This window comes from Leptonychotes weddellii, chromosome 11, assembly GCF_054177405.1.
Source record: "Leptonychotes weddellii isolate Sample4059 chromosome 11, ASM5417740v2, whole genome shotgun sequence".
In the NCBI taxonomy this organism is placed as follows: domain Eukaryota; kingdom Metazoa; phylum Chordata; class Mammalia; order Carnivora; family Phocidae; genus Leptonychotes; species Leptonychotes weddellii.
Genome location: NC_138379.1, coordinates 44,062,186 through 44,078,953, shown reverse-complemented (window position 1 = coordinate 44,078,953; position 16,768 = coordinate 44,062,186). Strand labels below are relative to the sequence as shown.

The window sequence follows — 16,768 nt, the reverse complement described above, 5'->3', positions numbered from 1 at the left end:
TAGCTTCACCCTATCAACAAAAACAAGAAATCAAGCCTAAACCTCTGCTTGCCCTGGAAGCGCCTCTAGTGTGAGAGGGCAGGGCAGGCTGGAAGGTTCGAACGGTCAGCCTACCACAGCAATAGTACTCAACTTCATCCCTAAGGGACTCTCAAGCCAAGGTAGCTTTAAGTTTTTTTCCCGGCCGGAAGGCACCGCCCCCGTGGGGCCTAGGCGGGACAGGAAAACCGGAAGTGGAACGACGCGGAGCCTGCGTGGTGGTCTGCGGCTGCGTCCGTCCTCCTGCGCAAGCGCGATGGGGTTCAGCTGGCTGGGTCGGTTTACCACCCCTATCTTCGGGTCCACTCTGCGGTCCTGGAATTGACAAGGTTTCCCAGGAAAACCGGGTAACCGTTCTGACTTTTGGACTTCTCTTCTCTTGCACTTGTTATTGGAAGTGTACCGAGACCTGTAGTCCCCAGTGCCATAAAAGCCGTTGCCATATGGTGTCTGAAGACTTAATGGTTTCCGGCCGGCTGGGGCTCTCCACTTGGTGTTCGGGCTAATCGCGAACCTTTTTGAGCCACGATTTTTCTTGACTATAGCGTGCGCTTACTAGGACCTTTCTTGAAGTGACCGTGAAATTAAAATGACATTAAACTGTTAAGATTTCGCAGAGTGTGCTGTGAAAATTCATATTTTATGTGGTATGCACTATTTTAGAGTTCATTAGGGGACTTTAAGACTCTTGTTAATTCAACCTCTATAATTTACAGCTAAGGGTACTTAAACTCAGAGAAGTCAAATGATTGTCCCAATACCATGCCATCGATAAAAGTCAGACCCTAGGTTAAACTTAGTCCTTCAGATCTTTTAAGCCACAGTGCTTTTCACTGTTCACCAGGAACTTTTTCAAAAAAAATGTTAAAGTTAGAATTCATTTGACAATTAACGGTAATGTTTAGTGAAAGACACCTGTACAAATGACTCACAGCGGTCCGTATTATAAGTTCTAGAACCTGCGAAGATGAACAAAAACACGCTAGTGTTACTTTACCTTTTGGAGTGGATCGCATAAGCCTAATACAATACTCAATAGGTATTAAGATCTAATTAAGTTGGTAGGCATTTCTGGCAGATTTGCCTGACTCTTGATAGTTGGCCTGATGACAGTCTGCATTACTCCTAGTTCACACTGACCCAATGATTAATTTGACATTAGGTGTAAATATACCTTCTTTTCATAGTAACTGATGTGAGCTCAGGCAACCTAGCTCTTAACCATCAGGCTATACTTATTCCTAAAACTACATATTTTGCTCAGTCTGCTTGAAATACCCAACTGCCTTCCCCCCAGGTTATTTCAATTTATTCGGACTAAGATTGGAATCACACCCTAACTCCTACCCAAGGTTGGGCTGGACTAGTCCTATGGCACAATTTGAACTTCATATTATCCATATAAAAAAAACCCTACATCTGTAGGAGTAGCTCAAACTCCAAAATGAAATCATTAATCTAGACAGAATAATTTCACTCTTCCTAAAACCCTCTTTGCTTAACTACAAGTTTTTACAAGCAGTTCCTCCTGTCTGTAAACTATTTTGGTCTTCTTTTTACATATTAAAATGCTATCCAAAGCCCAATTTTAGAACTACCTTCTGATATATTCATCATACTCAAAATCTATCCAAAATTTGATTATTTCTCTCACCTCCCCAGTTAATACTAGGTTAACACCTTCTCTCTTGTAGGCCTTACTGCAATACCTCCTAAGTGGAATCCTTGCTTTGCCTCTAGCCCCTACCTTTGGTCAATTCTTCACAGCCTTCAGAGTGACCCTGTTAAAATTTAAAGTTAAATCATGTCCCTCTCTTCAGTGGCTTTTCAGGCTATCTTTAACCTTATTTTTTAAATTTAAGTTCAGTTAATTAACATAGTGTATTATTAGTTTCAGAGGTATAGTTCACTTAACCTCATTTTTTAGTATGTTTTCCAAATTTACGCTGGTGAGCACACAAGGGAAAAATAAAACGAACAATTAAAAAAGGAAACTATCTCCTACTGTCAAAACTCAATGACACCACCTAGTGGTGTACTAAATGGTCTTGTGGCCTCCATTCTTGCTCATTCTCTTCCCCTCACTCTACAACATACCCAATCTCCACACTGTTGTTAAAGTCATCTTTCCAAAACGATAGTATCGCACCCTCCTTTAAGATTCTTTAATATTTCTTCATGACTAACAGAAATTTTTTAACTTGACGCAGGAAGTCCTTCACGGTCGGGCCATCCTCTAACCTCTCCTTCCAATTTCACACTTGTGCGCCATCAGTGTCAGGCTACTTGTAGCCGGTCGTCTACATCATTTATTTTCATGATTTCATTTCTTTGCACAAATTACACTTCTGTGACCTATATTTCAATCCAATAATTGAATGTAGAAAATTATAAAAGTTGACAAAAATAATCGGAAACTTCATACACGGTGACATGGCAGTTAAATTCATGATATAAAAATGAAAAGTCTGAATCCCTGATAATATAGAGAGAATTAAGCATTATGGTACAGTAACACAATGGAATATCATGTAACCATTAGCATTTTAAATAAGTTGTATGTAAAAATGTGATTTTATTTATGAAAATAAAACACCAATAAAAATATGAAAAATACAGGAAAGTATGAAGAACATAAATATAGTCACAATCCATCCTATCAAATAGATCCACTAATAGCATTTTTTTTGTGTATATATATATGCATATATATATAATCTCCAACTTTTCCCCGTGGGAATATCTATATAAATATATATATATTATAAATAGAATCTTACCCATATACAGTTCTATATCTTGTTTTCAATAGTTTTCAATTGACACCATAAGTATGTTATTACAATATTCTTGGAAAATATAAGTTTGAATGACTGCAGAACATTACACATATAGGACCTTTCCCCTATTTGGCGGGGGGCGGGGGGGGAGTGCAGCATAAAAAATACTGCAATAAATATCTTGAACATTTATTTATCTTTGTGTGTTCTAATGTAGTTCAGAAGGCTTAAACCTGCCACTTTCTGGGGAAATCTCTTGGAACATGAGCCCTCAAGGGCCATGTTATATGCCTTATTATCCCATCCCTGGGCATGTCTGAAGGGACCAGAGTGAACATCTGATACAAAGCTAGCCAATCCAAAGGCTTCCCAGTAGCCTGTGGTTTAGCCTGGCCTCAAAGGCTTGTGTAGAGGTAGTAATGAAAATTGAACCAATCATCTTCCCCCACTCAGAAATGTGAATAGAGACCCAGAAGGAAGTTACAAATCAGTGGTAGGCAATAGAATTTAAAAACATATATTCATGGATGTGGTGGCAATTCTAGATCTGCAGAGTAAGTAAACAGGAGGTCAATATGTAGAGAGGAGAGGCTACTGAAAGAGAAACAAGTTTTTGAGAGAGTGGCTTTGTCTAATGGCTTTCTAGAGCAAGTTCCCATATGAAAGCTTCTGTCCTTGGATTTTTTCTGGGAGATTTTAAAACATGAATGTTACATAGCTCTATTTTTGAATTAAATAACTTAGGTGGGTCTTTGTTCTTTGGAAATAGAATCGCTCTAATAATGTGTAAACTATTTCCAAAAAATATATGCCTAAACATGAAATCACTGTTGGAAAGAATATCAACAATTTTAAGGCTTATGATTAGCCAAATAGCTTTCCAGAGTCTATCAATATACACTTATTGTAAGTAGTGTATAAGTATCGATCACTCTGTACTCTCACTGAAAATAGCTATTATAATTAATAGAAGTGGTATTTTATTGCTTTAATCTGGTGATGTCCTTTACCAATTTTTAGAAGATGTCCATCTTCCTTATTAATTTATAAAAGTTCTTAACTGTCATAATCATGACATATTTTCCCTGTTGTCTGATTTCCATGTTTTTCACCTACAGTTTAGAAAATTTTATGTGGCCAAATTCTTAGGTATTTTTTCTGAGTTCTTCCTTTTTATCTAATTCTCAAAAAATGCATATGTGTATGTGTGTTTTCAACCATATAAAAACCCACTTTGGTGAATTTTAAATATTTATGTTAAAGCAGCACAACCCTCTTTAGAAAGAAATCTTATGCTAATCTTGAATATGAATCAGATAAAAATGGGGTTAAATTTGTAGTTCATTTCTGACACACCAGCCTTCATGAAACCACATGGAGATTCATGGAAGTCTGCCTGAAAACCTGTGCTTTAAATAGATATTAGAACAATATATATACGATGTATGTCATGAAAGCCCAATTTTGTTTTTCACCAGAGTTGTCATTTTCTTAGCACCATTTACTGAATAATCCTTTTCCTATTCATAGATCTTTTTAATATGTAAAGTATATATGCATATATACTAAATATGTTATTACATATGTTATCCATATGCTGGTGTTTCTAAGTGATTTACTGACTAAGCATTTTGAACACTTTTCAAATGTACAAGTTCTCCATTAATTTCGGTATATCATTTACTTTTTATTTTAGGGCAATCTCATTGATCTTATAAATTATCTTTGCTCTTCTCCAATGTCTGTTTTTCTTAAAAGACTTTAGATTTTTTTAAAATTTTGAATCTCATTGGAGTTTTGATGAAATTTAAAATCTATAGATTAACTTAGGAACATTTCCTCTAAAAAAAATTATAAGACTTCTCTATGCAAGTCCTCTTTTATTTTCCTCATTTTTTCATTATTTTCATCTATATTTTTACTTGTTCTCTTTTAGAAAAGAAATTTAAGTGTTATTATAAACCATACTTTTTTCTACCCATTATATTTTCTGATTATAGCAAGAATTTAGGAAACTACTGGTTTTTGTGGGTAAACCTTTAGTTCATTTTTATTAACTTTTAAAAACATATTGTAGGCACTTCCTTATGTTTGTATAATAAACCTTCACCTATTTTTTTGCCTATTCTTTTATATCAATAAAATTAATCAGTAAATTAATATTGAGCAATCAGTTAATAATAGTTACTGATTAATATCATTTTGCTTTAATTTTTTTGTCTTTTGCTAATAGGGACTAAATAGTCTTTGTTTTTATTTTCTCCTGTTTTGAAAGGCATATGTGCTTTAGTTCTATTAGTTGCCAATTTCTAACTTTGTAAAAAATATATATATTTTTTATACCTTTATTTCTTCAATTGTTAAAGAAGATGTAGAGTCCCTATTTAGGATCAGAAATGTAGCACATTTTCCTTTGCTGTTCTTACCCCCATAGGGTTGCCGGATTTCCAAATAAAAACACAGGATGCCTAATTAAATTTGAATTTCATATAAGCAAATAATTTCTTAGTGTAAGTCCCATTCAAAATTTGGGATATACTTATACTAAAAAATTATTCATTGTAGATCTGAAATTTAAACCCATGTATTTTGTCTGACAGTCATAGTCTCCCTCTCAGGCATTTATATATAATCTGCTTTTATACTCAGCATTTGTATATTAAATATTTTTTTTGTACAGCTATTTAAAATTTTGGACATTTTGTAAACTAACAGTTATTCTGTTTAACTGATGTTAGTGCTCATTACCAGTTTTAGGCCATAATTTCCACATTCTTGAGCTCTCTTCAAGAAAGGAACATGTGATGAGCACTGGGTGTTATATGCAACCAATGAATCACTGAACACTACATCAAAAACTAGTGATGTACTATATGGTGGCTAACTGAACATAAAAAAAAAAAAAGGAACATGTATGATGTTTCCTGTTTTCTTATCTAATCTGTTACCTGCACAATTTAGACAATGACAATTTAGTTGCTTAAAAAAAAATACCAGAGGTGATAATGGGATTTTAATCTCACAATTCTGAAGGTGTCGTTCCACTGTCTTTTGACATTTACTTTTGAAGTTCTCTATCCATTCTCTTATCACTGGCTTTGTAGATAACCAGAATTTTTCTTTCTGCATGCTTTCAATTGTTCTTTTCCCTAAGCTGTTTCTAAGCATGGTTTTTATATTGGTTTTGCCTAAAATCTAGTGAGCATATATACGTTTAGTTCAGGTAAAATGTCTTAATTTCTTTGATCATTGATTCTATTCCACATTCTTTTATCTTCCTTAGAAACACCTTTAATTCCTACATTGGATCTCCATTCTTTGCACTTCCTATCTGTGTTTTCATTGTTTCCATCTCATTATCCTTTTTGTATACATTGAAGATCAAGTTTATTCATTACAGTATTTGATATTCTGCTTCTGTTGCCTTTCACTTTGATCCATTTTAAATTTCCCTGTAGTCCTTTTTCATTATTTTTATTTTAGAGGCTCTTCTCTACTTAAGGATTTCTGCTTTAGTTTCACTGATTTCAGGTTTTCTGTCATGCTACTCAAACCACCAGTTTTTTGAAAATTTCTTCAGGAGACTGAAATAACTAATTTTCAGGGCTATCAGGTTTTAATTCTTCATGGTGGTGTTCTTTCTTTGGTACTGCAATTCCCTGTTATTTCCCTGAACAAGTCCACTTAATTTAGTTTCTCTTGGGCAGTGATGTCTAAACATATTTATATTATCAATAGTTAGGACTTGTGTATTCCTGCTGACTCTACTCCATTTTACAATGGCCAAATTCTCTCTTCTTCCATAATTAGGTTATTAGTTCAGTTTTGCACATAGATCTGAGTTTAGTTCTATTTCTCTATTACCTCTCTGTTCTGAGAATAAATCAGTCTACTGCTTAAATCTCCAATTCTGAACAGATGGAATATCTTCAGTTTCCTGAAGATCCACTTCTCTTAGCTTTTGCTGACATCTTTCACACCCTATTTAGAGACATTAAATATTGGACTTCTTGTTATGTGGTGTCTGAAGCTATGAATCAATGTGGAATCCTGGGGAGGGGGTTGTGAGAGTGCACCGTGGTAACCTCAAAGCGCAGCACCCCAGCAAAAGATGGTTCCTTGGTTCCTGACTTTTCTGGTTGACAGAGGTAACATCCCTGAGACATCCTATCTCAGATAAAGGGTCATGCAGTGCTTTCCTATCTTATGTCATAAGCAATCAAACTGTCCTTCCCTATAGTTGATTCTTCCACATTTGAGCAAGAGATTATCTACCAGTTTGAGTTTCAAGTTTTGTGTTTTTCCTGTGGCTTCCTAGGGACTTTACAGAGGAGTCAGAATGCTATTTCATAGCTAGCTAGCCAATTTCCATTTAAAACAAAATGTTAAATAAATGTTTTGAAGTCAGTGAAAATACAGAGTTGAATATACAGTAAGATTTCATACACATGAAAATGCACTAAAAAAGGCTAGAATAAAACAGGATCAAGAGTTTTCTCCTTGAATCTTTCAGATATTTTATAATGGATATGTATGATATAATAGAAAAAGTAAATACACTTTCATTTTAAATATATAGGCATCCTCCTAAGGATTTCTTCTTGAAGCAAACGATTCTTAGTGGGGGTTGAGGGAAACTATAAATGTTGCTTGGGATTATTTGGGTAATTTATAGAATTTTCTTCCCAGCAGTATTTATTGGGCTTAATGTTAAGCTTTAGTTAAAGCGGTTACCTAAATGTAATTATAAGGTTTCTCATGTGTGATCATTGTGAAGATGTGAACTCTGATCAAATCCCTTATAATACTCATGGCACTTATGAGGTTTCTCTGTGTGGACTCTTTGATGAATTCGAAGAGCTGAGCTATGACTGAAACCCTTGCCACACTTCGTGCATTGGTAAGGCTTCTCTCCTGTGTGGACTCTCTGATGAATGTGAAGATTAGAGCTGTGACTAAATCCCTTTCCACAATCATCACATTTATAGGGTTTCTCTCCTGTGTGGACTCTCTGATGAATGAGAAGATGTGAACGCTGACTGAATCCCTTACCACACTGTTCACATTTATAGGGTTTTTCTCCAGTATGTACTCTTTGATGAGTATGAAGCTTCGAACTCTTGCTGAAGCCCTTCCCACATTCATGACAAGTATAGGGTTTCTCCCCAGTATGGACCCTCTGATGAATACGAAGATCAGAGCTGTGACTAAAGTCCTTCCCACAGTCGTCACATTTATAAGGCTTCTCTCCTGTATGTACTCTTTGATGAATTTGGAGATTTGAGCGCTGGGTAAAGCCCTTCCCACAGTCATCACATTTATAGGACTTCTCTCCCGTGTGGACTAACTGATGAATTCGAAGATTTGAGCTCTGACTGAAGCCCTTGCCACACTCATCACACTTATATGGTTTCTCTCCTGTGTGGACTCTCTGATGAACATGAAGTACTGAACTCCGACTAAAACTCTTACCACACTGATCGCACTTAAAAGGCTTCTCTCCTATGTGAAGTCTCTGGTGAATGTGAAGTAATGAATTTCTACTGAGGTCCTTATTACATTCAAATTTATAGAGTTCCTCTTCTGTATGCACTCTTTGATGATTGTGAAGACTAGAGAGCTGACTGAAGCTCTTACCACACACGTGGCATATATAAGAAACCTCCCCTGTGCAGACTCTCTGATGAAAGTGAACACCTAAGCTTTGACTGAAGTTACCATCAACTTCATCACATCCATACAGCTTCTTACCTATGTGAATTCTTGTATGTCTGTATAGGTCTGATCTCTGAGAGAAGCATGCTGTGCTAATAGAGCATTGATAGAACTTTTCTCCACGTTGGTTTCTCTTGTGGAGAACACACTGTGAGTTCCAATAATAAATTTCTTTACATTTATTACATCCACAGTATTCCTCTTCCATAGAGTTTTTCAGTAGGTCATGTTGACATAGCTCCCCAGTGTACTCCGGAAGGGCTTCTACTGTTGGGACGTAAGAATGTTGAACTATAAGCTTCTGTTCTTTTTCCACAGAGAGATTTTTCCTAGATATGCCAAGATGGCATCTGCTTCCTTGAAAACCATGTGAATCATTCACATTGATTTCTCTAGCATAGTCTCGAGGGGTATGTTTTGTTTCGAAGGACTGCCAAGGTATAAACTTTGTATATTTTAAGTTCCTGGGACTTTTACCTTCAAAAGTCATTTCATAGTTCCCATACCCTGGTACTTGGGTGGAGAGTATTAACCATTCTGGATGGTGGGAAAGATCTTGTTGCTTTAGGTCTCTGGAATCTATTCCTTGGACAGTTTCCACATAGTTTCTATTCTCATATATCTGAGCGCTGGCATTCTTCCAGGCTTGCCAGCAGGGAAGATTTTCATGTTCTAAATATCTGAATCTTTCTTCTTGGGGTTTGTAGCTCTCTTTCCAGTTTCCTGGAATAAGAAGAATAAGCAGATAATCCATTGGTGAGATAAAGGTGGTTTTAAAAAATTTCCAAGTATTTCAAGTATCGACTTCCAGAATTATAGGAATATATGTGTGGGTGGGAGTGGGAAAGGATTATGACTTAGGCTGCTCCATATCTGGTCTGAAATTCATGTGTTTGTTCATTCATACATGTATTCATTCATTCATTCACTTATTCAGTCATTCCATAGATATATCTTGAGCATCTACTACTTACCAAGTACTGTTAGAAATAAACAAGTAAGGCTGAATGCTTCATGGAAATCATCTTAAAAACTGAGATTTAATTAGGTTACTCTAGTTGGGGCATTATTATAAGAAATAAAATATTGTTTCTATTTTTCTGTTCTAGCAGAGTGTGATAGATTGTGTGAAAAAATGGCTGCATGAACTCTGTACCTTTGGGTGTTCCCCTTCCATGCTGACTTTAGCTTGGCTAACAGTTTGCTTTGTTTAATGGGACAGTAGCAAAAGTGATACAAGCAGAGACTTGAAAGAGCTTGCATACTGAGGCTTACCCTCTCTCTCACTAGTTATGAAAATCCTGTGACTACCACCATGTAAACAAGCCTGAGCTAGCCTGCTTGAAGAGGAACATATGGTCAACACATTCCCATTATCCCCACTGATATCAACCAACTGCCAGACATGTAAGTCAGACTGTCCAGTCTCGTCTTAGACCGTCGAGCCCCAGTCAGATCACTCTATGATAGAAGATCCATCTAACCAATTAGAATCATGAAAAATAATGTTTAAGTCACTAAGTTTGCGGTAGTTTGTTATATAGCAAAAGCTAACTTGTATAAACAGTATGAAGAGAGAACAAATTTAGGACCACACAAAATTGATTACGTGTGGAGATCTGTATTTTAAGTGTAATCCAGAAAATAAATAAGAATAAAAATCACAAATACCTATTAATTACATAGCCTAGGTGTCTTGGGAGAGGTCTTGCTCTATCTTCTGTCATCTGATTTATGACCCATTTCTGAGGGTCGTATTTCTTCTATCTCAATACAATACCTAGATAAAGAACCAAAATACTCAACAAAACTGGTCCCAGAAGAAACTAATTCTATTACCTAAGAGCTGGGATAACTTTACCTACTGACATGACATTTGTGTAGTTCTCCCACATGACCTCTCTGTAGAGCTTTTTTTGAGAAGAATCTAGGAATTTCCACTCCTCCCAAGTAAAAATAACAGTCACATCTTCAAATGTTACTGCCATCTGGTCAAAGATCAGGTTTTCCAGGAAGAAGAGATCTAAGGGAGAAGATGGACAAAGAAACAGCCATTCAGCAGGTAACATAAGTGACAAACGAAATAAAAAAAGGAAGAACTTCAATAATGAAGAAAAACAAGAAAGGTTAAGAAGTAGACATAATCACAGGGATGGCTAAATAATGTATCCAGTCACTGAAGCCCATCACAGTCATCAGAAACATTTATATAGCATCTGTCTGCTAACCACTGGGCTAAGGACTTCACATATATTTCAAGTAGTCCTCACAGCCACCCTCTCTTGTAGATACTATTATTATCCCAATTTTAAAAATTAGTAAGTAATGGCTGAAAAAGATTAAGTCAATTGATCCCCCAACCCTTTTTATTCTGGAAATGTTCATCCTCCTGCTCCAATCTGGGCTGGCTATTCTTTAGTGCTCCATTTTCAAGATCATATACTTCTTCCCCTTTTGTGATTTACTCCATTAATTGGGAGGTATACACCCAAATGAGTTCAGTCAAGCTTATAAATGTTAATTCCATGGCCACTGAAAAAAAGCAAAGGTGAGAAACAGGCAAGGTTTTCTTCAGGACACACATTTGGTTTAAAGGAGAATCTCCAAGCATGGTTACACTGTATGCGTGAAGTCCTTATCATCACTCACAAGTGGCTGGGTATCAAATTCTAGAGTGAAAAGAATTTTTCTCAGAATTGCTTCACTGTTCATATGCCTTCACTGTTGTTTCTAAGACCTTTTTTTTTTTTTTTTTTTTTTTTAACTCTAATTCCTTTGCAAGCAACTTTTTCTTTGCTCTCTGGAAATATCTTAGGATCCTCTTTTGACTGGCCCTCAGCCTCCAGTGGTGTGGATGCATCCTCAGCTTCCCTGAAGTTCACAGGGCTTATCAAATCCTTCTTGTGCTTATTCCCCTGTGGAGCATTCCAGGATGTAATGTTTTTAGCCCTTTGCGGCTCTTACCACTGTTTCTCCTGTTGCTTTCCAAGTTTTGGGTTTGTTTTTTGTTTTACTTATTTATTTATTTGTTGAGAGAATGAGTGTACATGCGGGGGTTGGTGGGGTTGCAGAGGAAGGAGAGAAAATCCCAAGTGGACTTTGGGCTGAGTGTGGAGCCTGAGGTAAGGCTCGATCCCACCACCCCGAGATCACGACCTAAGCTGAAATCAAGAGCCAGACGCCCAACTGACTGAGGCACCCAGGTAACCCTTCCAAGTTTTTGTAGAAATTCCTCATTTGCTGATGGCTCTTTACTTCATCATTGCAGGTTCATACAGTTTTTAGTTTCTTATTATCATGAAGTTTTAGAAAGAAGAGATAAATATATGTATTCAAACTGCCTAAAAATACTTTTAGTGGAGAGAACAGCTCATAAATTGGTTATGTGACAAATTCTTTTAATTTCTTTGATGACATTCTCAATTCTAAAGTTCAATTAAAAATGTTTAGTAAATACTATGAATAAAGGAAAAAGATACTTTTCATGGAGGAAAACTAGAATATCATGACTATCAAATCACTATAATCATAGCAGTTAAATATTATCAAGAAGTTATGTGAAAAGGGCTGTTATCTCATCATCACAACAATCCTAAAAGGTAGAATTATCAACACTAAAGGAATAAGGAAACCAACATTTAACAAGATTAAGTAACTTGTACAAGGTCATGCAGTTACAAAATAGTGGCACACCTACTAAGTCAAAGTCAGAGGAGTCAAAAACAACTTGGTAAAGGGTTGTAAATAATTTCCATGTACGTCCTTATTGTGTTAACAAAAGGACAATGGGAAGATGTACTGATATTCAAGGATTCAAAATACACCACCCAGGTACTGCTTTCCAAATAAACTACATGAAAATCCATGCCTAAACAATGAAGTACTAACCACAAATAAGAACTCAAGAATGAGAAAATTCAGTGCTACTTTTAAATGTTTATAAAATAAATGTTAAAAACTTAAAATATATGTCTTTTAACACATACAAATGAAAATATAAATAAAATAAGAAAAGAAAAATGGGATGCTTAGAAGCCCAGACTGCAGGACTAAAAACTGGAGTCAGAACAGAACAGAAATGAACTCACTGGTTCCTTATTTTGCAAGAAGTACAGAAAAATAAAACTCAGCCTGTTATTGGCTTTGTTATTTTTTTTAAATATTTAAGAATTTCTTTAAAAAATTATACTAGAGGGACACCTGGGTGGCACAGTCAGTTAAGAGGCCAACTCTTGATTTCAGCTCAGGTCATGACCCCTGGGTCCTAGGATCGAGCCCCACCTCAGGCTACATGCTCAGCGGGGAGTCTGCTTGAGGATTCTCTCTCTCTCTCTCTCTCCCTCTACCTCTCCCCTTGCTCGTGCATTCTCTCTAAAATAAATAAATAAATCTTAAAAATATATACTAGAGATTTGGTCTAGTTGCTCTTACTGAAAATAAATTCATAAAATTTTTAAATAATTCTGAAGTAATATAAGTAAAAACTGAAAGCCTACCCTCCACAAATAACTTGGAGACACTGGAAAGCTTCACTAGGGCTTAGTGAAGGATAGTTTTTACTGGGTCCTTTCTGACTTTTTTTCAGGCATACCCACAAACATACATACCCCACTGACATTTTTTTCTTAACAAAGACATCATAACTCTGGTTTGCATTTTTCACATAATATATAATGTACAACTTCACATTTCAGTACATACAGATCTATCTTATTTGTGGTGGTTTTAAAATATGTCCACAAATTATTTGATTCCCTTCCCTTCAAGAGGTGTAGCCAGTCCCCACCCTTTGAGCGTGGGCTAGACTGAAGGACTCACTTCTGATGAATATTATATAAAAAACAGAAGGGGAAGAAGTAATGGTGTGCAGCTTTCAAGACTAGTTCTTAAAGGTACTGCAGCTTCCTCTCTGCCCTTTTTCTTAACTCACTCACTCTTGGAGAAGCTGCCTTCCATGTGGGGAGAACACTTAGGAGTCCTGTGAAGAGGCCATGTGGCAAGGAACTGAGGCCTTCTGTCCTCAGTGAGAAATAAGGCATCCTGCCAACAGCCACATGAGTGAAAACCATCTTAGCAGAGGATCCTCTGGCCCTAGTGAAGCTTTCCAATGTCTGCAGTCCTGTTGACAGCTTGACTGCAGCCTCATGGGAGACCCTGAGCCAGAACCACACAGCTATGCTGCTCCCAGCTTCCTGATCCTTAGAAATTGAGTGACATAATAAATGTGTGTTATTTTAAACTGCTAAGTGTAATTTACTATGCAATAAATACTATTGTTCTAGCAAACATTCTATTAGCGGTTAATTACTATTACAATCAAATTGTTTTGGAAAATAGAAAGTGAAAATTGCTAGCTCATTATGTGGTTAGTGTAATCTTGACTCCAAGACCAGATAAAGACAATACAAAAAAGTTAGATTAGAATTCCATTTGTAAATTTTATAAATCTATAAAAATCCTAAATATTAGCTAATTGAATTCAGAAATATATTAAAAATATGCATCATGATCAAGCATGGTTTATTATAGGAAGGAAGGACAGTTCATATGAGAAAATCTATCAACATAATTTACTATATTAATAGACTACAGAAGAAAACCATAATTAACTGATGAAGAGACATCATGTGATAAAGTTTATAATGTTCAACACCTTTATATGGTCTTTAAAAACTTTTAGCAAAGTAGGAATTAAAAACCCTCTCCATTGGTAAAGGTTACATATTAGGAACCTATATCACACATTAAGCTGAATGGACAAACTTTGTATGTGTTTCTTTTATTATGGTAAACAAGGTAAGAGTGACTACCATCACCATTGCTTTCAACATAGTACCAAAGATCTGACAAATACTGTAAGAAAATGGAACAACAGGCATAAAGATTAGAAGTAAAAACAAAAAATGTAACTATTTGCATATATTATGGCAGTCTACCTAGAAAAACCAAGAGTACACAGATAAACCATAAACTAATCAGAGCTCAGCAAAATTACCAGATACAATAAAGCATAACTGTATCAGCAATCAATTGCTAGAAAATAGAGGACACCATTCACAAAAAGCAAAACAAAAAAAACCCCACTAAACCAAGAATATAAAGAACTCTTTGAAGGTAACATTTAAATTAGAATAAGCAGGAAGAAGAAGACCTAAATAAAAGGAGAAGCATACTTCCATGTTCTTGGATGGGTTGAATTAAATTCAATACACCTCCAAATTCCAACTGGATTTTTTTGAGACACGCAATATACTTTTTCCCCTAAAATTTGCAGGGAAAGAAAAAAAGGGTATAGTATAGACACTTAAGTAAACCAAGCAGGAAGACTTGCCCTACCAAATAGTGACATACTGCCAAACTACAACAGTAAAATCAGAACTACAAATAGACCAGTAGAACAGCATGGAAGATTCAGACTGTGCTTGTTTATATATGACACATTAATAATAAAAATGGCATTAAAAATAAAAGGAAAGAATGGATTGTTTACTACATGGTGTTGTGAAAACTGAGTAACTATGAGAAAAAATAAAAGTGGATTCCAACTTAGTATCATATACAATGTGGACACTAGATGGATTAAACACTTAAAGTGGGGGCCACCTGGGTGGCTGCTTTCGGCTCAGGTCATGATCCCAGGGTCCTCGGATCGAGCCCCATGTCGGGCTCCTTGCTCAGTGGGGAGCCCACTTCTCCCCCTCCCTCTGCTGCTTCCCCTGCTTGTGCTGTCTCCCAAATAAATTTTTTTTTTTTTAAAGGGAAAGCTATAGAGTAAGCAAAAGAAAATGGTGGAGTTGAAAAACATTTACCATTCTGAAATGAATCCAAGAGCCAGTTCTTTGGAAGAAAAATATTAATAAAATAGATAAATTACCAGCTAGCTAACCAAAGGGGGAAAAAGGAGTGAGCATAAATAGAAAAAAAGTTAGAATTGACATTGGGGAAATGGCGACAGATAAAAATTTAACTGAATGTTAGATGGGCACTTTCCACAGCTCTTTAAAAATAAATCTTAATAGGACATATATTTTTTCCTAGAAAACCATTCAATATGTCATAAAGAGAAAATACCTGAACAGGTCAGTTTTATGAAAGAAATTGCTCAAGTTATCAAAGAACTATGACCTTCAAAAATAACCAACCCAAAAGTTTTCTTACATAAATTCTTTCAAATTTTCAAGGAACAAATTTGGAGTTATTAAATTGTTCCAAACATATAGAAAAACTAGCAAAAATTTTAAAACATTCAGGAAAACACTGAGATAATAAAAGTCAGAAAACTATAGATCTATACTATATTATTAATGAATATTGATATAAACTTCAAGAATAAATAAAGGAAAACATAAGGCCAATAAAATCCAGCAACACCTATTATTTATAACATACTGCTACAGAACTAATTACTCCAAAATGTGGTGGCTTCACACAACAATAATTATTATCTTTCATAATTTCTCTGGGTCAGAAATTCAGGAATGGCCTGGTTGGGCAGTTCTAGCTCAGATCCCTCATGAGATTGTTGAGTAGTGGCTTGACTGGGCTGGAGGATTCACTTCCAGAGTGGCTCACACACATGGCTGGCAGGCTGGTTGTGACTGTTGATGGAAGGTCTGTTTCTTTGCACTTGGTTATGTGGCCTAGGCTACCTCTCAACATGGAGGCAAGCAAAAGCTGCATCCTTTCTATGGCTTAGCTCTCGAAGTCACATAGCATCACTTCCACTATACTCTACTGGTTGAGGTGATCACAAGCCCCAGCCAGATTTGAGAAGCAGGGACACAGATCCTCCTTTTTGGTGGGAAGAGTAAGTCACATTGTAAAACAAGCATGAAAAGTCAGATATGTTATAGGTGTGGCCACCTTTGGAAAATGCAAATGCAATCTGCTATAATACCAAAGCACATTATAGCATGATGGAGTGGTAGTTTATTCCAAAAGGTAAAGAAAGGTCCAAATGAAAAAATCTATTAACTCTGTCATAATAATGTCAAATAAGAAAAGTCATATATTTTAATCAGTGCCAAAAAGGTACTTTTTTTTTTTTAAAGATTTTTTTTTATTTATTTATTTGAGACAGAGAGAATGAGAGAGAGAGAACACATGAGAGGGGGGAGGGTCAGAGGCAGAAGCAGGCTCCCTGCTGAGCAGGGAGCCCGATGCGGGACTTGATCCAGGGATTCCAGGATCATGACCTGAGCCGAAGGCAGTCGCTTAACCAACTGAGCCACCCA

At 36.1% G+C, this 16,768-nt stretch overlaps 1 protein-coding gene across 7 annotated transcripts in view; it reads right to left on the bottom strand.

The window, feature by feature from the left end:
* Positions 1-2,149: 2,149 nt before the first annotated feature.
* The window catches only part of LOC115940733 (uncharacterized), a 21,416-nt gene continuing 6,797 nt past the window's right edge, over positions 2,150-16,768 (bottom strand). For 3 of the 7 annotated variants that reach the window (XM_081798659.1, XM_081798661.1, XM_081798660.1), the window contains 2 exons: positions 10,396-10,557; positions 2,150-9,257 (listed from right to left, as the gene is read on the bottom strand). In XM_081798659.1, coding sequence (XP_081654785.1) covers positions 7,576-9,257; positions 10,396-10,522 — 1,809 coding nt within the window. In that variant the 5' untranslated portion in view covers positions 10,523-10,557 and the 3' untranslated portion in view covers positions 2,150-7,575. Of the gene's footprint in view, positions 9,258-10,205; positions 10,313-10,395; positions 13,874-14,187; positions 14,217-16,768 lie in introns of those variants that run through there. The other 4 variants (XM_081798662.1, XM_006745668.3, XM_081798664.1 and 1 more) reach the window with 4 other exon arrangements.